This window comes from Chaetura pelagica, unplaced genomic scaffold, assembly GCF_000747805.2.
Source record: "Chaetura pelagica isolate M959 unplaced genomic scaffold, ChaPel_1.0 scaffold205, whole genome shotgun sequence".
Classification (NCBI taxonomy): domain Eukaryota; kingdom Metazoa; phylum Chordata; class Aves; order Apodiformes; family Apodidae; genus Chaetura; species Chaetura pelagica.
The window spans coordinates 1,515,710-1,537,300 of NW_009953318.1; the positions used below are offsets into that span (position 1 = coordinate 1,515,710).

The 21,591-nt window shown below is 40.0% G+C and overlaps 1 protein-coding gene across 1 annotated transcript in view; it reads right to left on the bottom strand.

The window, feature by feature from the left end:
- LOC104389175 (serine racemase-like) overlaps positions 1-21,591 on the bottom strand; it is a 28,611-nt gene that overhangs the window by 4,839 nt on the left and 2,181 nt on the right. The window contains exons 2-10 of the mRNA XM_009998133.1: positions 14,935-15,277; positions 10,647-10,763; positions 9,540-9,781; positions 5,629-5,794; positions 5,090-5,186; positions 4,150-4,225; positions 3,442-3,567; positions 2,091-2,258; positions 1,728-1,785 (exon numbers count right to left, since the gene is read on the bottom strand). Of these exons, the coding sequence (XP_009996435.1) occupies positions 1,728-1,785; positions 2,091-2,258; positions 3,442-3,567; positions 4,150-4,225; positions 5,090-5,186; positions 5,629-5,794; positions 9,540-9,781; positions 10,647-10,763; positions 14,935-15,277 (1,393 nt within the window). The remainder of the gene's footprint in view (positions 1-1,727; positions 1,786-2,090; positions 2,259-3,441; positions 3,568-4,149; positions 4,226-5,089; positions 5,187-5,628; positions 5,795-9,539; positions 9,782-10,646; positions 10,764-14,934; positions 15,278-21,591) is intronic.

Below are 21,591 nucleotides of genomic sequence, written 5' to 3' on the forward strand. Positions count from 1 at the left end.
TGCTTTACTAGCAAGTGCTTAAAATGCTTTGCTGACACAGGACTTTGGCTCTTACAAGCATGAGAAAAAAAGAGAAAAGCAAATCTTCACCCACGTCTTAGCTTTAGTATGAAAATACGTATTTTTACACATATGATTAGAGCAAATTAATTGTGATGCTTAATGATAAATTCCATATTATACCATTTTTTTTATTACCCTCGTTTTAGTTTTGAAAGAAAAGCTTCACAATTCACTAGGTGTCACCAGACAGAACTGCCTCCAAAATCACTGAGGTCTATAAATTTGGATCACTACTTTGTACTTCACATCTAATTATACCATAGGCTCTCCCAGACCGATGAAAAGCCATAATGCAAATCCAACATCAAATCAATTTATTCAGGGATGCAAATTCCTCCCTTCAGCCCTCCTGTTGTACAACACTGTCATATTCTTCAAGTGTATAGTCAGTGAAAATACATTGTGTTTAAAGTGCAGACAATAGCACATGACACTTTTTCTTTCAGGGACAGTATTTACTACAGATCCTGATAAAACTGCCTCATCGGGAGAGGCTGCAAGAGCAATGGAAAATTGTTCTTACATTTTCAATCAAAAACTAAGAGAGTGGATTTTTTTTATTTAATTACTTAGTGACATTGATAAAAAGACAAGCCTTCATAAAAATAACATAGAAAGCTTTAGAAGAGTTTCAGAGATTGTAGAATCTATCTTTCAGTAAAAAGGTTTTTCAGAGCTAAGTTAGTTGCTGAATCGGAGTGATGTTCTAGCCTGTGCAGTGCCACATTATCTTCAAGTTACCCAAACCAGTAAGCTGGCCTATCAGGATGGCACACTACAGGGCAATGTACCTTTAGTCGTAGACACTTGAAAAAACTGAAACTATCATGTTCTGAAATATGTCCATTAACTTTGTTGTAGTCCTTTGCTATAGTAATCTTTAATCTAATCTATTCTTTATATCTGCAAGTGAAAATATTGAAAAGGTTTTTGCATTCGGGTGGGAAACATTTAAAAGCTAAAATAGAACAACTTGCTTACTCAAATAGCATTACATAGCAAAAAGTCTGTTAACAAAGATCCCTAATTTGACTTCTACCTGTGATTTCACAAACTAAGTCAGGCTAGACTTAGACAGCAGTAGCATGAAGTCAGTGCAACCCACACCTTTGCCAAACCAGTTGAAATAAAAGATTTGCCATGAAGTCCTTTAAATGGTCCTTTAAAGAGGTGTCATTAACAGATAACATGTCCTCACTGTTACTGTATCAAATGCTCAACAAAGGAAAAACAAATTTGCTCTCTCCTCCTTGTGGATAAGGTACAAAACTGAGGCCCTAGTTAAAAATGAGGATTCCTTAAAAGTAAGAGAATTATCCATACTGCTGCAAGGCAAAACGATTTTGGATAATTACAGCCAGCCTACACAGCTGGCTCTTCAGGTTCTGGACAGATACTGCAGCCTGCTCACCACCTCCAGGACACCAGCAGGCACGTAAGGACAGTTGCTGCAGCAGCAGCAGCTGGTGTCCCTGCCCCAGCTGTACACCCTGGGAGGCGAGGGGCTGTGCAGCACAGCAGGCATCCCCGACCACACTGCTCCCCAGATCACTGTGCACACTCTGTTGGACGTTTTGATCATAGTCAATATAGAGCTATAGAAAACCAGGACAAATCTGGGAGGTCAGTACTGCAGGAGAAGCTGAAATGGCATCTCATCTTACCTCGACAGTGAAGAGCTCAGATGTCACAAACGTGCGTTCTTGTTGAATGTCCAAAACTCTAGATCAAATAAGGGATAAATTAGAGATCATGACAATCCTTTGTTATTGTTAAATACTTTTTGTAACTGTTTGTACAGAAGCTATCTTTGTTGCTTTCTGTATCAGACATGTACTCTGTGCTGCAAAGGTTCTTTCACATTGTAAGAAAATGTAAGGAAATACAAGTTTTTCCAAGACAAAACAAGAAAAACCCATTTGATTAACTAATACTTGCCTTCAGAGAACATTTGGAAACATGTCCAAATCTTTAATAATCTTTATGCTATTCTGTGATAATATTTCCCTACTGTTAGTCTGATTTACCTGGCTTCTTCCCGAGCCAAAATCTCCAGTAGCTTAGAAATGTGTCCTGGGCAGTCAGCAAGCACAAGGGAAAACCTGCACACTCTGTTATCGAGTGTCAGTGCCCGAGCTATGCACTGCTGCAGCAAATGTAGCTCCAAGTTTCCACTGCATATAACAATTGCCACTCTGAAAACAGAGAGAAAAATAGAACTTTTTAGTAGCACTTTCCTGTGCACAGGAACCCAAAATCACAGACACTGTATTAAATGTCAGCTTAAGATTTGCTAGGACCACCCTCCAATAAATATGTATTACAAGTATCTCCTGGCTAGAGGCTGGCTGCATTAGTTGGCCCGAAATTTTGTTTTCATTTCCTGGAGATTTTCATTTTGTTAGAGATATTTAGCTAGAGAATTTTATTTCTGTTTCAAATTTTAAATATGTGACATAATTTTTCCCTGGAAGTTCTGATTCTCAGCCTCTTAATGGTTAAATAATATGTATGTTCAAGGCTTTCTGTAACCATTAATTAAATCCATCTCAGCCCTGTAAAATGAGCACAGAAATGAAGAGCAAATGAAGAGCCACATGGCTAGTCTGTGATAATATATCCCTGCAGGGCCAAACCCAATGCTTTGCATTATCCTTTTATGTTAGCTGTACTGAATTGAAACTTACTGCTGCTCTGTAGGTACTCTCTCAGCCTCTTCTAAAGAATTGCCTGAGCAGTATTTTAGCATACAATGCTGTCCACTGGAAATTTTATTTTGTCTTGAGTGCATGTATGTTGAAACACATTCTAGGCTATTTCCTGACCCCAGGCTCAATCTGCTTAAGTACTGAATACTCCACTCCAGATGCAAGAAGGCACTTATCCACACATGTAATGCTAAGCACAAGGGTAATCCCATCGACTGTCTGGGCAGGACTACTTGGGCCAGGGAGGTAGGTGTCACCAACTGACTGCAGAAGACAGCCTAGCTCCTGCTGCACCACAGAGGGGGCTGATTTCCACAGGCAGAATGAGAGAAGACAAGAAGCTGACAAGAGCAGGATGCCATCCTGGCAGAGGTGACTATGCCTGGTGGAGCTGTAAGTGTCTTCCCTCCAAACATTTGAGAATAGAGGGAAATGACAAGATTTGTCTGGTCTCTCCAGGCTGACATTTGTCTTGCCCACCATGGTCTTCGCATCTGTGAGTGGTCTCTTCATCCTGAAGCAGACTTCACAGATAGGCCCATTGACAGTTCAGGGGCAGAAACTGCCTTGTCACTCATGAAACAGGTAGCTTCTCTCCTCTCTGTTTCCTGGGACCAAGGCACTCAACCCCATGCTTTAGCCACTGCTCTATTTGCAGCAGCTGCCATACCTTTTACCCTTCAACTCAGGCAGCTTCCCTGCAACAAGTGCTGCAAGTCCAATAGCCCCTTCTGCATCAACCGTGGCTCGCTCATACTCCAGCAACCTCAGCATTGAAATGAGGATGTCCTCCTCCCTGCAGGCAAGAGAGTTACATCAAAACAAAAGAGCTACCAAAAGCAGAAAACAATTATTTATGTATAAAGGGATTCCTTCCGTCCTCCTGGGACAACTCCAAAGTGGTTTTACAGCAAGCTGTGCTGGTGTGGGGGAATGTGCATCTGAGTCTTGTTATTAACTGAAAGACAGGTTGGCATTTTTTACCAGAGCCACAGTCCTAGCAAAATCCTAGTGGCAAATACATTCTGACAATTTGGGCTTTCAGAGAAGATTTAGAAGAGTGTTGCCAAAAGCTGTCTTCAAGTGTTGCAGACACAAGAAGGGAAATTTTTGCATAATCACCAGGTAATAGTAGCAGGTGAAGTTTTTGCCAAAGTGGTCAGATACATGGGATTGGGTTCAACACCTTCAGTGCCCCTCTTGGAAGGAAAGGCACCCTGTCACCACCATGCCCTTACAGTCTGTGCATTATGGCAGGTCCTCACAACCTGCTCTCCACTGCACATGAAGAACAACCACACCCTGGTGCTACAGCACATTTTCCATACACAGCAACGTTCATCCAGTGTTATCCATTTCACTGCTTTTCTTCACCTACCTCACAGCAACAACTTTATCCACCAGTTTCCCAGTCAGCTGCAAAGAATTGCTGCCAAAACAAAGTCCACTCACATCTGCAGATTTCAAGAGACAAAAAATATCAATATGGCTGCTCTAGACAAGGTCAACATTTTTAGAGTTTTGTGATTGTTTTGTGCCCTTAATGAGTGCAGCACATTGCTGTTATATGATCTTAAGTAGCTTGATTTTTCATGTGACAAAAATGCATTTGGTAATGAAAGACTAAACCTCCCAGGAAGATTTTTGCAATTATGGACCCCTTTAAGAAAACTGGGAATCTTCACTGGCACAGTCACACTGTGAGAGTGATCCTGCAGCCCAGTGGCTCCTCACTGTACAATGAGCCAGCGTGGCACATGGTTTGTTAGCTGCAGCAGGACAGTTACCAAAAGAGCAGACAGGCAGAGCTTACTGAGAAACTTAAGAAGTTGTTTGTTTAAAAAACTCCCGTTTAATCAAAAGCTTCCAGAGATTTAAACACCAGTTAAACAGGATATTCTTAAATTGCTTAACAGCTGAGGTTTTGTTAACTAATTATAGGAGAACAACTGCATGATTTATAAATGCTGTTGCTCTAAGAACAATTTTGTGAGTAAACATCTGAGCACTGCATTTTCTTGCCTTTTAACAAATTCATCTTTTACACAAGAGTTTCCCATTAACTTCACTGGTTAAGATGCTGCTTGTGAGCACAATAGTCAGATAAACACTCTCATATTTCTACATATTCACTTGAACATTTCACAGGTATTGGAAATGGTATTGCACCCCAGGATGGTGATTGTGAAAAGGCTTTAGAAGTGGCTTATACGGCATTAATTAAATTCTGACTCTTCTGAGGTTTAATTTGAAGCGTGTTTGGACTGAATTCATGAGGGATGAATATGGTTGGAGAAAAAAATAATTCCTCTTCTTACCTCCATAAAAGTGATGATTGCTGCAAGCCTGATCTTCTGTTGGGTGGCCAGCCTTTAAGGATTGTTGCAATACAGGGAAACTTTCAGATTCAACCCCCTGGGGAAGAAGGGTTGTCAAGTTTTATTGAGCCAGGTATTATAGAAGTCACCACCAAAATGAACACCAAAAAAGCTACACAAAGTTTCCTTAATTGATTTCAAATTGAAGAATAACTGTGCTATCATTGAATTTATCCTGTGGCTTATCCAGGGACAAACTTTTCCAGTAAAAAATTACTTCAAAACACAGAACTGGATTGAATTAATCTTGGAAGAATCTTCCCACATTTTTATCTTAAATCCAGGCAAGAAGCCAAGGGACAGGAGGCTTCCCAGGCTCACAGTAGCTCTTCTTCTTGGTAAAGCCCAGGGACACAGATAGTCCTAGTCCTCAGCATATGCAGTCTCTACCAGCGTATCACTAGATAGCAATGCCTTTTGAAAAGATCAGTGGGCAACCCTGTCAAAACACAGCACTTTACGGGTGAAAGGAAACTTACAATTACAGAAATATGTGGGTCGAGGTGTTTGAGTGCAGCAGCTGACCCTGCCAGCAAGCCACAGTGGCCTCCTGCAGGGAAAATCACCGCGTCCAGCTTTGGCACCTGCTCGTACACCTCCAGCCCCACGGTCCCCAGGCCTGACAGGTAGACAGCACTGTCCTCCCTGCAGGAAGAAAGGGCACAGCTCAGCAGGGCTCTCACCACAATAGTTCAATCTACTACTTTGCAGACACCATTCAGCAGAGAAAAGTATACTCGAGAGGAAAACACCAGCACGACGGTGAGACAAGACACTGTCATCAGAAAGACCAGTGTGCACAGTGTGAAGCGTGCTGTTACCTACTGGGAGAAAGCTTGGGCCACTGACAAACCCACATTGCCTCCAGGAGGAAGAGCATGTGCCTCTGTTGTTACCAGTATCTGCTGTTTACAGAGCTGGTAAATCAGAAGTCATGTTTCCATTGCCATCACTTCCTTCGGCTTTATAAATGTGAAATGCAGCAGACCAAACTAAAAGCAAAATCTCCTTCTCTGTATTTGTAATTGGAATTTAGTGTTTGTGACAAATGGGAATTTTCATTAAATATAAGCACTGTGTTCAACCTCACAAATACCAAACAGATTGCTACAGAGTTAAGTCCACAATCCAGGGAAAATATCTGATAACTTTACATTACTCTGAAAGACTCTGGGAGGGTAAGAGAAGCATTTAGTTGTGCCAAAATACTCACTGGTAAAACGCTTCTAGGCAAAGGTGATTTAATGAGCAGAAGAGGGACAAACAGAGTCAAAAGTCTGCAAAAAAGTCCACTGCACAGTCACACAATCACTTGGATCTGTTTCTAAAATCTGTTTTGCATTTTATTTACATGTTAGCAATGATGTAAATGTGGTATGATATATGAATGAAAAATATGAAACCTCTGTATGTTCTGCTTTTTCTGCCAAATGGATATCAAAACAGAATTATAGATCAAATTACTTCTCTTGATTTACTTGACCCAGGAGGTCTGGGTACTGGGAAGCTATGCTTTTATTTTCTTAGACATGCACAGAGAGGGTCAGCAGAGGAGCACAGAATGCCTGCAAGGTGGAAACCAAGGCCCTCTTGAGAAGTTACCTCACATATAGCAAAACACAGCAGATTCCTCTGGGCAAGAGTACATAACCAGACAAGAAAGGATGGGAGCCATGAACTTTCAGTCCTGTAGCACAGCTAAAGGCAATGGCAAGAAATCATAATGGGATAAATAACCAGCGCTTGAATTCATTGTCTTTATCAAGATACTGAAGAGCCTCTCTCTTCCTTCTTAAATGTGACAAAAGATGTGACTGGTCTCCTGAACAATTCTTCTAGAGCCTTATTCACAAATAAGATTCAGAACTGAGTTGTGGAGCTACCCTTGCCATAGTTGCATGGGAAACCAGGGGGACCTGCAAAAATGAATGAGGAGCTAGGATAAGCAATTTACAAGTTAAGCTTCTCTAACAACAGCAAATTCTGTCTGAAGAAGACTGCTCTGGGTATGAAGACTTATTAGCAGTTTGAACGAATGTTTCAGATAATCATGCTCTGCTTGTTGACATCTAGGTGTGTGTAATTCAATCTGTAGCACTCTTACCTCTCTGATTCACAAATCAATCTTTCTCACATCATGACAGAGGTAGGTGTTACTTACTGGATTCTTCACATGGCGCTTATAATGAGGTCCTGAACATCTACAGTTATTAAAAATCCTATATTACCTAAGCAGCAATTACACAGATTTCATTATTGAATTCCAAAGTGAAAAATCACATTTCCTTTCTGGCATTTCACAGGAAGTTGTAGTCATATTAAAAGTTTCCTTCCTCTAATTGAACTCTTGCATGATCATTTTCGTAACACGGCATTTTAATTGCACTCAAGAATTGAGAAGAACTGACACACCTAACTCACACGACATGACCTGTGCAGGTAAAACCAAGGACAGTCATGTAATGTTTACTTTGGGAAGGAAAGAATGAATTGTTGGTTAAGGAGATCCAGAGACCAATTTACTGGGGGTTTCATGCAAGCTAGAATTCAAGTGAAATAATTTCAGAAGCTCCATTCTAAAGCACAAGAGATCCACTGATGTTTTACATTCAGGTTTGGCGAGTGATGATGAAAATGTGTCAGACACATATTGGAGAATAGCTACCCATATATCCGTGCATCTCTTTGAAAAAGCTCTCCCAGTCTACACCTAACAAAATATACTTCAGGCATCCCATTATAAAAAAGCTTACAATTGTAGTGGGGCTTTCTTTTTTTTTTCTCTCCAGAGTGTGAAAAATGTAATCTCTGAGGTTTTAATTAAACATACTAAGGCATTTAATAACTGCTTCTTGTAACTTAAAACCTGAATTAAATCAGAGAGTTTTGATATTATTAATGGCAACATGCACTTTCAGAGTTCTTCAGTGCTGGATGCTGAAGTCCTTCACATGCATTGTCCCTGGAGCTTCATGAACCTGGAGAATATTTGCCTTGTGTAACTGAAATAATTATTTGGGGAGAAGGGGAAGATTAAATATGAAATGACAAGAAATTAATATAGTACTTATGTGCAAACATGGTAGCCAATGCAACTCAGCTGGGAGGCAACACATCAATTGAAATATGGCTGACAGAAATTTGGAGATCATGAGATTATGGAAAACTGGTTTTCAAGAAGAGTCTAAATTGGTTTGAAATTCATCGGGATCTAGGGCACCTCATTCCCTTTGGTTTCTCTATAAGTCTCAGTCTGGGACAAGGTTGTGTCCATGGTGACAGACAAGGCACACCAGCCAGCCCTGAGGGTCACTTGCCCTCAGCAGAGCTAATGGTGCAGTCGAAGAGCACAGTTTTTAATATTGCTTTCCCAGTAAACCATCTGGGAATGAAGTGAGGACTTTCTCCATTCACTCATTCTGGGATCCTCTTCCAAGCAAGGTTACTCGTTATTATTATATTCAATTTCCAGGAGCCAAGGGGGAACAAGCACCCACGGAAGTAGGTGCCATTCAAACATGAAGTGATGGATAAAGTCTGCACAGAGGTGGCAATGGGGAGGGATAACAACAATCCAGCTCAGTGTATAAGAGGGACTGCCACCTACCTATTGCTAATGATTCACCCCTCCACGCTTTTGGAAATCTTACTTTAAAAAAGGTAAGGAAAAGAAAGGGAAGAGAAAGGAAAGGCAGCAGAGACTAAAAAAAGGGGCTCAGTTCTAAATATTTTTTCCTGCCTTATTTTATTCTAATATTGTTTTTGTTAGATCTGGCTTGTTCAATGACCTCAAATAGTCCCAACTTAAATTTATACTTACCCTTAGCTACTTTAAATGTATGTGTGAAGTAGCCTCTTTAATGATCTTTTTTCAAGGCAGAATTGCAGATTTGTCACTCACAGCAGACATGAACATTTTACAGCATTAACCTTCTCTTGCTTTACACTGGCACTGAAGTCTTTGTATTTAAGGAGGTTTTGGTATTTGTTTTTTTTGGTTTTTTTTTTCTTTTACCCACCTTACTCCAAACAGAGAAACCAAAAATCAATGATATTCATAATGCTTTCTGACAGGGTTCATAAAGGGTTAACAGATATCCATCATCACACTAGTCCATATAATTCCTAATCAAGAAGAAGTTCGCTTAATTTGGAGCAAGTGTGTTTCATTTTGATTTCCAGGAAGTTCGCCTAATTTGGAGCAAGTGTGTTTCATTTTGATTTTCATCCCCAAAAGATTCATGATTTGTGCCTGGGAATATCTAACTGTCCAATACTCCAGGTAATGGGGACATTCTGATGACCTGCAACCAAATTTTAATTAAGTTAATTGTTTTTTCAGAGCTACTCAAGTATCTACACTTCCTAATCAGCCTGACTTTCCACTTACTCTTCAAGGTAGAGGTAACCATTCTCCTGCGCCAACCTCCTTGCGTGCATCTGGGAATCCTTGGCAGTGGTGCCATAGGATATGACCATGGCACCGTACTCACGGCACATCTTCACTCTGGCTGGGGACGTGCTGGTTGACATGATGACAAACACTGGGACACGGAGCCCTGAGGCGTGGTAAGCAACAGCCATGGAGAAGTTACTGTCCGAAGCAACAATCACCCCTTTTCTTTGCTGATCCTAAAAAACAGGGTTGCTTATTGCACATTATATGGTGTCACAAAGGTGTCCCCTATGATCCTGGATCATTCCAATGGTTTGATGTCCCCCTTTTCTTCCACTAGCTGGTCACATATCATATTATGATACAGTACATGCGCATCTGGTGTGATCTCAAGTCTTAAGCACAGAACCGAGACAGCACAAGATCTCTCCCTGTTCCTGCACCCCTCTGGGTTCACTTCTTGATTAACTGCAAAGCCAGCTGATCCCAGAACAGCCAGTATCAGGTGTCTCTTCCCTGCCTGTGTGAACTTATTTAATTTCAGGTTTGCCTTTAATAGAAGGATTTATTCATATTATTACAAAAGTGCAGGAATAACGACTGTTCCTTGGGATGCTGTATCATGCCTGTTACATTTACTGCAGAGACTCAATAACCTTCTATTACAAATGATAAATAGGCTGTTTATGTAATGATACTGAAATTCATTACAAAACCAATTGGTGATTTAGATCCTTCTTACCACCCATTGTAACTCAATTTCATCATAACTTCAAGTGTGGTGGTTTTAACATGTCAGAAACATAATGCGCATAGAAACGCTGCCATCTAAATGTCACAGAAAAATGCTGATGTTAATATTTTGCAAGCTTTTCTTTAAAATATTTTAAAGCATTTCACCAGCAGATCAGCCAAGCATAATAAAGAAGTAAATTATTTTACATTCATATACTTCCAGATCTATCTCTGTTGTTCAGCACAATGGCTCAAAAGGCAAGAATCACTGCAAATCCATGGACATAACAGGTAAAATTATCTTTAATTCTGCTTCATTTTTGTGAAGCAGAAATGCACTATTTCTTTTTGAATATTTTGTTATACCTGAGGCAATGATGTCAGAAGGTAAAGTACTCCTCGTTCCTTCACAGACCCCGTGTACTGGAGGAACTCTTTCTTTAGGTAGATATCCATTCCATACTGCTTGGATAACCTAGAATACTGGAGTATAGAAATATTATTATGGGAATGTACCTAAAAAGAAGAAAAATCTTCCACACTCCATCAGCTCCCTGGTAAGGAATGCATTCAACTGCTGTATGAGCCCCAAAAAGTAAATTTCATAGTCTGCTTCTTTTAAAACACATGATATGTTGTTACCTTGCAGATTCTTCTGGATTATGGAAGTAATTTTTAAACTTGCAGCAGTGAAATATGTTCCCCATGCCATTATGAATTCTGAAAACAGCACTTGTTTTGGTTTTACTATTAAAATACAGATATTAAAATAAGTATTTTCCATTATTTATAAAAATCTCATATGGTCTGATACTTCAGCACTTGACAGAAGTGGATATTGAATACCCAAAAAATAATCTCCCAACAGATACAAAAAAAGAAAATTCCTCCTCAAGTGCCATTATGACTTGACTATGGATTCTGCCACTGATTCACTAATGAATATTGTCTATTTTGCACCCTAAGGCCAGTATGACATTAGTAAAGACATTTCTTAGTGAAAGAAAAATGGAAATAATAAAAAAAATTAATTAATTCCCAGAATTGCAAGTGTAACAGCAGGTGTTTGAAAATGTGCAGTTTGGAACAGAAAGGATCCCTGAGCTGAGAGGAATTAGCAAGGAGAGCACATGTGATGCAATGTCCAAGCACATCATTTTCTTCTTTTTTTTTTTTTTTTTTTAATGGCAAACCTCTACCATTTTTTACAATAGGACACTCACACCATGCACCGCCTTCTTATTTCCTATTGCCATATTACCTAAACCATGAGTTTTAAACAAGAGAGCTTATGAAATGGAGCTGCAAGAATCCTGTGGGTCCCCATTCCCTGGGCTTCACTGCGTCTCTGTTCCGTAATCAGCTTTATTTCTTCCATTGCCTACCAAAGCGAATGAGGACCCAGGGACTTAGGGGATCAAGCCCTCGTTTATAATTCAGAATGACAGATTAAAAGACAGCATGACAATATACTTTAAATATTTGTCTCAGGAAGTGTCTGGCGGTGTCATGCACATTGTACATAGTGTACACAGTAATATGTACCGGCCTGTTTTTCAGACTGAGCCTTTTGAAGTGAATTTAAACTAAATATATCTAAAGCAGGTACTTGCTTTAAGGTATACAATTAAACTTAATATTTCAAATTGATGCTTCAAGGCTTTTTAGTGGATTTACAAGCATATGTTAAATTCCTCACCCATAGGTGGGGCCAGATTCTCTACTTTGCTTCTGAAAATCCTGCAATAGCAGCTACCACTTGTGGCTCCTTTGCAAATCTGGCTGCAGAATTTAAAAAATGGAAAGTGCTTAGTACACTAATAGGATAATAGCTCCTATCCTAACCAACCTAATCTATGGATAATGGCTATCCAAAACAGAACAAGAACACTAGACAAGAAATACTACTTCACTGGTACTTCCCATGCAGTACTAGTTTTATAATTTTTGGGTTTTAAGAGAATCTTGGATTCTAGAGTGAACAATGAGAAAGAGCATTAAAGGAGATCAATCCTGTGACTTTACAAAGTTGCTGACTCTCCTACATTTAAAAAATACTAAGTCACTCTTTACCACAGGAGTGGTGTATTCAGGCTATTATTATTACGCCTTAAGTTTGACACTCAATATTTTAATTGTTTAGGTTATTCTTTTCTTCTTCCTTTAACCGAGGCTTTTTTTTTTTTTCATGTAGCCTAAATATAGAAACCACCTCTCACAAAGGAGGTGTCAGTGCTATTTTCAGCTGTACTGACCTGTTGTGTGACCTTGTAAGACTCTTTGAACCAGCCTGTCAGTTTTCCCTTTTGTCACCATGTTCTAATCAACAGAGCACAGATAGGTTGTCTTATGTACAACACACACCACAAAGCTAACACAAAACAAACCTTCAGGAGCCTACATCAGTAACTGAACCAAGTGCTCAATTTAATGCCAATTCTTTGTTTTCTTATAATCGCTACCTCTATAATGTCTGTTACTATCATTCATGATTCATATCTCAGCTCCAGTCAAACTCCATCCATGGTCTTAACTGCAGATGAGGAATCACCCTGTAAAATATTTCTCCAGTCAATTAACTGAATGTGTTATAGTCATACTTGTTTTAAAAATCCAAACAAGTTCCCCTAAAAGGGGCCCTTACCTCTCTGTGAGGAGTTAAAGATTATCTGTGATTTTCTTGATACCCCTTTAAATGAAAGTACACTCTACTTTCAATACTTTCCTTCTGAATCAGTGCATGAAACAAATACCAATGACTTCTGCAGGAATATTATTCTGTAGGTTGGTTAATTTTCAGGGTGGGAGACACACTTTGGAACAAATAGATGGTTCAGAGGATGGGACCAAGGTGGACTTCACTAATTTTCAGCTGTTGGTCTGATCCATCAGAGCCGACAATGTGAAGGTCCTTCAATGACCCACATGGCCAAGGCTCACACAGTCTCACACTGGCAGGAGCACAGAGGCAGTATCCTACAACTGCTTGGCAGAATTGCATGATGCCACAATCTGTGGGAAGGAATGATCCAGTCTATCAAAGGGTACAGAGCTAGCTAGTTCTGCTGTCCAAATTAAGCCATGACACTTTCTCTCTCCTTTGTCCATAGATCTTTGTAGGGCAAGATTAAACCCATCTAACAAGTACGACCAGAGCTGTCAAATACAGAAGTGCAGTGCTCACTACTTGCAATATTAGTTGCAAATCTTCTCTTCCTGGGACAGTTCTTCCACAAAAGCAGAAGACTGACACTCCTGCCTAGAGCACTGTCTGTGCTCTCACACAACAGTCTGGGAGTTTTGGAGACAAAACAATATGATGTGCAGGGTTGGTACACTCTCCCTGTTCATCCAGGCCCTGCCACCCTGACCACACATGCAGCACATGTGTTTGCTCACCCTCCCCACTGCCTTCCCAAGCAAGCCAACTTTTCCATTCTGAAAGGAAATCCAGGTGCATCTGCCAGGATGGTTAACTCCCGAGTCACACTGAACAGGTAGTATATGAATGCCAAACATTTCAGTTTTACTCCCTGCACTCCAGCCAACAGTACCCTGAAAGGTTTTTTGCCACCTTACAGCCTCAAGTGGTCTTGTATCATGCCCTTTGTCATGAAACACATTTCAGTAGTATGCTACAAAAACCACAGCTATCCCAATTTTAGGAACTCTAAGCTAAAAAAAAAACAACCATAACAACGCCGAAAGAAACTATGATGCCTTTGGATCAGCAGGGACCATCTGAGAACCAGAAGAAATGCTGTGCCTTTCAGACCTGACCACTTTGCTCCAGGAACCGTTAACTCCAAGTTGTGGCTCAGACACCAAGGTCCTTTCCCCATGCAGGCCAGAAACACAACGTACAGCCAGTGAAGCTGGCAGAGGGCCCCAGGTCAGCAACAGGGAGTGAACTGGGGCTGCTGCTATGAATTGCCATTTGGCAAAGATGCACTTTTCACCCATTGCAGGGAAAAGAGGAGGTTAGCCACAGGGTGCCTACAGGAGTCTTCATGAAGAGGTCACGACAGTAAAAATACATGAGGAATCATATAGGTTGCCATTGTACTGCTCTGGTGCTTCAGCAGATGCTGGTACATTTATGGGAGTGTCTCAGCCATTTTCATATCTGGGCTGATTGATAGGAGCATATGTTTGTGTGTATATACCTTAGTGTCCTCATTTTGTCAAAGACACATGTGGCATAATCACCTGGTTAAAAAACATATCCAGCCTTGCCAGGTTGGCCAGGCTAGGAAGGAAGATCTGTACTTGCAGCCTGTTCAAATACAAGGGCTGGTTCCAAACCAGACCCTCCCATAAGACAGCTCTGCAAAACACCAATACTCTGCCATCTCCAACTTGGGCTCCTCATTGCAAGAGTTTTTCACCAGGAGCATAACACCACAGTGCATTAAGTCTATGCCTAACAAGGTTTGTCCTTTGTGTACAGGTTACTGCAGTCTCTGAACATTTAGGTTAGTTGAAAAAGGTAAGAAGAAAATTATTATTGACAATTAACAACTAATAGGAATATGAGTCATCTTGCACAGATCTACCTGCTGCAACTCACATATTCTTGCTGCATTTCTGATCAACCTTTATACAGTCAAAAAAAGAAACACTGAGTGAATACAGAACGAAAAAGTCTCCTTACCATGCACGGGGTTTTCTGAACACCACATTGGATTTTAAAAGCTGCTGCACTAATATCTTCAAATTGAATCAGCTTGTTACAGCTTGACAGGCTGGTCCTACTGCTTGACTGAGGGACGTGGGAAAGGGCATCTCTAGGTAACTCCTCGTTACGACTCACTACCTTCATTTCCCAGGTCTTCACCTCCCCGTTCAGGTAATCCTCCTCACCAAAATCTTTCAGTCTCTCGGGATTGATAGAGGGTGGCTTCTGCACGATGAGGCCATTTCTTATGGGCCCACCCTCACAACAGTGAAGATCACAAAGTGCTGGGGCATCTTGTTTCTTTATTTTGTTGTCATCTCTAAAAACAAATAAAACAAACTTGTTACAAAAGTTTGGATTATTAAAGGCTTGACATTTAGCATTTAAGAAGAAAGCACATCTCAGCTGCTCTTTGCAAGCCTCAAATAGGCAGACTTAATTATTACCCATCTTGCACGTGGATTGAAAGCCACTGCAACCAGACAGTTTTTAGAAAAGCCACAGATAACCTGACATGTGGACAAGCTGGGAAACTGTCATAACCAAGAAAATAAGATATAATATGTGCTGCCTGGGCAGCCAAACCTCCCTCAGTTTTCAGAACTCAACTGACAGTGATCACAGTTAATCGCTTCCAGAAATTTTGGAATAACTGGAATTGTATTTGCTGTATGCAAGTCCATGTTTTTCAAAAAAGATGAATAGCTGCTGCAAACCATTTCCTTATACTATTAAAAGCAGTAACAATTGTCATTATATTGTACACAAGAGGTCTGCCCCTCTGCTTTTGCATACTTGCAGAATGTACCCCTGACAGTCATCAGCTGCTTTGTCACAGGAAGGCAATTATTTTGATAAGGGGTAACAATTATAGCCAACTACAGAGCTAAAGACCTAGATCTCCTGATCTGTGAGTTAGCGCTTCATAGATAAAAACATCTGTACATAAGATGACAACATCATGCCACACAAACCTCCTTCCCCCAGAAACTTTGGAGAGACAACACTTTGCTACAAAAATTTGATGGTATTCCTACCTTAGACTGTCTTACTCTATGGTCCACACTGTTCAGGCGTTCACAAGGGATAATATACTACACAGGAGGATTTTGCAGCCCTACTGACAAATAAAACAAAACTTCTAGTAATTCTTAAAATCTGGAGAGTAACGTGGGGGAAAAGAATCATTAAGCAAAAGGGATAGTAATTTGGAAAAGAGCTGAAACCACCCCCAGCCTGTGGCTATGATTACACAGATGGTAAAAGCCCCTTTACATGAAGGACTCAATATTAATGTATTCAGAGAAAAGGGTATTCAAATAAATACACACATTAGATTATTTATATTAAATGTTTTCACAAAGTAATGTGGATTTAAGTTACACAGTTATTCATCAGCAGGGCTGGCTAAAGCAAATGTCACCCTAGTTTTACAGCAGCAATCACCACCGTAATAAGCTTTGTAATCATTTCCAAAAAGAACTTTAAAATATTTAGAAACAGCTGCTTTTGGCTGTGTCATAATTTTTTGGTGGTCCCATAATCTATGCCAGTTGCTCTGCTTCCTATTACACTTCCAACTGTTCCACTGAGGACTTCACATAACAGTAGGGACAGCATAAAAGGTTTTGTTACTTGAATCAAGTGATATACCAGTAGCACCAGTCATTCCGTATATCCTCACAGGAGACAAAGAAGGACAGATTTTGTAGCAAGAGCTTCTCTCTCCAAAATGAATGAGTTCAACACTGTTTTTCTAAGATAAATACAGTACTTACATGTTCGTAACTTGTTTATGTTGCCACTTGTGATTTACAATATTTTCCAAATAGCACATCTTCAAGTTGATACACCCAAACACCAAGCACTCTCTTTTCACATTAAATGGCTTATCAAGAACCTCTATTCCATAATTTTCTTCATTTCTGCTCTTCTGGGCTTAGAGGGTTGCAACACTTAACAAAGATGTTAAGCTTCAAGTATTAACTCTCATGCATATTAGTTAGATTAATGCAAAGGTGAGAAACAGATCAGATTGGCTTCCCATGAACTTGTTTTGGCACAGCCCATGGTTCTGGGAACCAAATAGGTCTGTTGCATAAACAACAGCTATCATCATCTAAGAGTATACATCTCTGTTAGGAGTTTGTTCCCTACTCCCAAGCCCATCCCCATTCCCCAACCCTTAAAAATCCCAACAGTGAACACATCTTCCATATCACAGTAGCCCATAACCACCCTAACTACTCTGAAAAGAGAATAATAAGAGTTTATCTCTAAATGCATTATCTAAAATGCTTAGAAAGCATTAGGAATGTATTATACTTCTTACATTGGCAGAGGGTTAAAAGAGTATGTATAAGGTAAAATAATACACAGTTAGAAAAAAAGACTTGGGATTTTTCTGAGTAATTTTTTTTTTTTAACTGACTGGCATTTGAAACAAAAGATAAGCTCACAGTTTTTCATTGCATCTATTGCAATCAGCTACAAAACCCCATAACAATACCAGCAAAAAATGACCACAAAATGTCTATTGATGCACCAGGATTGTGCTAGAAGGTACAAATTACAGGGCAACACCCCACCACACTTGAGTCATTAAATATTTTCTTCTCTGCAAATTGAAAACAAAAATGGGATACGGCTTTTTGGCCCTACTCTTGGAATTTTTTATTTTTTTGTTTGTTTGTTTGTGGGGGGGTTTGTTTGGTTTTTGGAATTTTATTTTTTTTTGGTAGAACAAGGGAGGGAAGTAAATAAAATGCTCAGTCCTTGATCTGCAGCACTGCTCTCATGAACAGTGATTATTTGCTCAGGACCGTAATGGAGACAACACTTTATGACCATTGGAAAAAAAGAAGTCAAACAGATGTAAAATGTAAAGGCTCTTCAACCTTGAGATAGGTTCAAAGTACATCTTAAATATTACTATCTCAATGTTTAATATTAAAATTATCATCCATTTGCATCTGAAAGATCAGCAACCTCATAACCAAAGAAATATCATACTACTGTATATGCATTGTGTATATTTATTTCAAATGAATTTTTACTCTCCTTCCACATATATATTTTTATTTTGCATTAGTGAATGACTTTTTTCACTACTGAACCCACCTGAGTGTGCCACAGACCCACTGAGAGCTCTCAAACTCCCAAGGTAAACAGGGGGTTTAGGTTTGGCAAGTCATCACAAAGAGGAAACTAATAGCCCTGTTGGGTCAGATCCATTTCTCTCCTCAAACAGGGTCTGTATGCTTGGCACATACCACCTCAGTATGAATTTCTGATGCAGAAACAGTCAAAGCAGGCAGCAAATCATGCAAGTGCTTGGAAGAAGACATCATGTGACTTCTCATGCACAGTAACAAAGTATGGCCCCTTTCTAATGATCATGCCCACCAGATGAAAATCTGAGCCAATATAAATGCAAACCCCAGCATCATAAAACATTACTCCTTTCACATGAATCACTTTTCTTTTTTTGGAGTTTTTCTCAGAAAGTTTTCATATAAAAGTCTTTTTATTTCCAACCATAAAACAAATATCCAGCTGGCAGGCTTTGTTACGTGGTTATAAATTATAACATTTTACCTTTAAAATGATTAGTAAAAGCAAACATGAAAATACAGTTTATAAACCTACTTTTTCAAGAAGAGCTGCTCAGCATAACTGCAAGAAATAACAGAGAAGATCTGTATGCAGACATTCCATGAATAATTAAAGAACTGGAAAAAATACAATTTGTTTAAGCAGATAGCTTTACACAGTTCGAAGTCTTAAAGCCAATGCAAAGAGTGTGTGCTGAAATGTACTCTTAGAAGGATAAAAAGCAACAACTTGAAATGAATAATTTCTCTGTTTCCAATTTGTTTTTTGAATATAATAGTAATTTTTATCAAGTTGAACAGCACTGGGGAAAGTTTGGGCAAGTTCAGAAAAATAGTAACATAGCAATAAATTAATGAATCCAGCAAAACTAATTTTAGGAAGATAAAATAGAGGAGTTGTGCATACTATACCTGAAGACCACATTTATTATCTTCTTTACAGTGAAAAGAAATGCCTATGCAGTTGTCCTGCAATGACAGGACAATTACACGCCTCTGTCAGATGGAGCACCTGCAGATCAGCTTTCTCAGGGTCCACATGGCAACAGAACAAACAAATTAAACTGATACACTGGATCTCTTCAGCTTCTAAAACTGAAGAAGTGAAAAATCTATGCAGCCATCGATCTCCAGAAAATAGCCAACTGGAAAGATATTGTCACTGTTTCTCCCAGTATAAATGCTAGGGGTATATCACATGAAAGAGGCAGGTAGAAAATTTGAAAGCATGCTGCTTCATGGGTAGAAATCCAAGTGCCACAGAAGGAAATGAAACCTTGTTACTGTACGACTGAAAACTCAGCATTTCTTTGTCATTTCCACAGCAATTTTTGTTGTCTGCATTCACAACGATACACACTCTCCAGGAAGAGGGACCAACAGAACAGTAAAAGTTCTGCATTTTATTTTAGCATCATTAGAGGTCTATGCCATGACAGGAATTAAAATTTCCATGCCCAACTGGGACTGGTCAGAGGCAGAGTGCAAACTGGCTAGTGTTAAGCCTGAATACCACTTCAAACGATTCCAATGAATTGTGGCTAGCCTGTAATTAACTCATCAACACACATGCATATATACCTATGCACATCTACTTTCTCTCTATATTTCATTCTTTTTTAATGCTTTAGGGGTAAGGGGATCTTAAGCCCATGTTTATATGCTGCCATCACCCTCAGGCTCCCTCAACTCCCTCTTGGAGCACACTTAGCAGCAGACATTGGTAAAGTTTTAGACATGCTTGTCATCTGCTTTCTCTGCTTTCTTTTTCTGCATTTTTATGCCTGTAAGTTGAGAATGCTTATTACAGCAGAAAGTGGCCCCTTTAGAGTCACTTCCACCTCATTCTTTGAAGTGTTGAGCAGAGATGGGTTATGCACTGGGAGAGACGAGGCAGAGGGAAGCAGTCTGCTGCAGGGAGCTGCATGCTCAGTTTATGACTGGGATGTGACTAGGGTTGGGATCTCCTCTCAAAGGAGTGAGAAAAAAGTAGTCCTAGGATATGACACAGAGGGCCCCACCCCTCACCTGAATCCTTCTTTTACCCAGAATCTCCCCATGTCCACTAATCCTTTTTATTCCATGTCTCCAGCCCTGCCTCCTCTGACCCCTCCAGATGCCTTGGCCTTCCACATCCCTCTGATACCCTCCCCATTTGTTGCAGTCTCCTTTCCCAATAGCTCTCAAACATTCCCATTCCACCCCAACTCCTTTTGGCAGCGTGAATCCCCATGGGCTCCCCTCCTTCTGCAGAATCCCTGCTGACCTCACCCATTCCCCTTTACTTTTTTTTAAACTCTCTCAACAAACACACCCAAACGCTGCAATAGCAACAATTCTTAAATATGTTTCAGCAGCTTGTGCGAGCAGGTCTTTATGATACAGAAATGATAAAGAAATTGAGGCTTGCTAAGATATGAATGTCAAGAAGCATCATAAAAGACATTTTCACAGGCAGCAATTCTAAGTGCCTGCACTGTGCAGTGTCTGAGAGTCATCCAGAGGGCTACAGTGAACTCCACCAGGTACAGGGCAGGCACATTCTAAACTTTTCTTGGGCAGTACATTGAAACAGATCAAAGACTATACTGCACTCAAAAACTTTCTTGAATTATCATTATCCACTTTTGTAATAATATGATTGCTCCTAAATCACATAGGAATCAACATCTTCCACTAAACAGAAAGACAAGTAAGTATTAGCTCAATTTTATTGATAGAAACTGGGGCACAGACAGATCGAGTGACTTGCCTAAGACTCCCTCAGGAAGTTCGTAGCAGGACTACTTAGCAGAGTGTCTTAAAGACTAAGGGATCAGGGCTTAGTTACTAGCCTGTATGCCACAGAAGTTAGGGGCTGTATGCACCGTGACTATCCAGTATAGGTAGGTACATAATAACCAAGCTTTGAGATTGAGCAGGCATTTTGAACTCTACACACCATATACAGGTCTGACAAATCTGTGTGATGTTACACCAGCAACAAATGCAAAGAAAGCTCTGGTTCATGCAAGGAAGAACCAAGCTGCATTATCACTTCTGATAAAATATCTCCTTACTTTCAGTAAGTCAGATTTACCAGAGCCTGAGCCTGTATCTGCCTTCATCTGTGGTCATAATCTGTTGACAATCTTCTGTACACACTACTGAAATGTCTTTGCTTACTCCTGGCAATGGCAACTGGGTGTCAGTTACTAAATAGGTAACATGAGAAAAAGTAATCTGAAAACAAGAACTCAAAAGGTCACCACCCCTCTTGGTTACCTCTGCTTCAACACCTTCCAAGTGCTCCTCAAACAGACCCATCCCTCTAAGCAGTTTTTATGGGGCACCCACAGCTGTGACTATCAAAGGATCACTATCAAATGCTGCACAGTCTGGCAGTTAAAACCCTTCAACTAATTAAACTTTTTTCTGCTCTCAGTTAAATGTATTCTGAGTTTAGAGGTTCCCTGGTGATTAACAACTCTCCATAATTCACTTGTAATAAAGAACAAACAGTGAAACTCACACTGGAGGA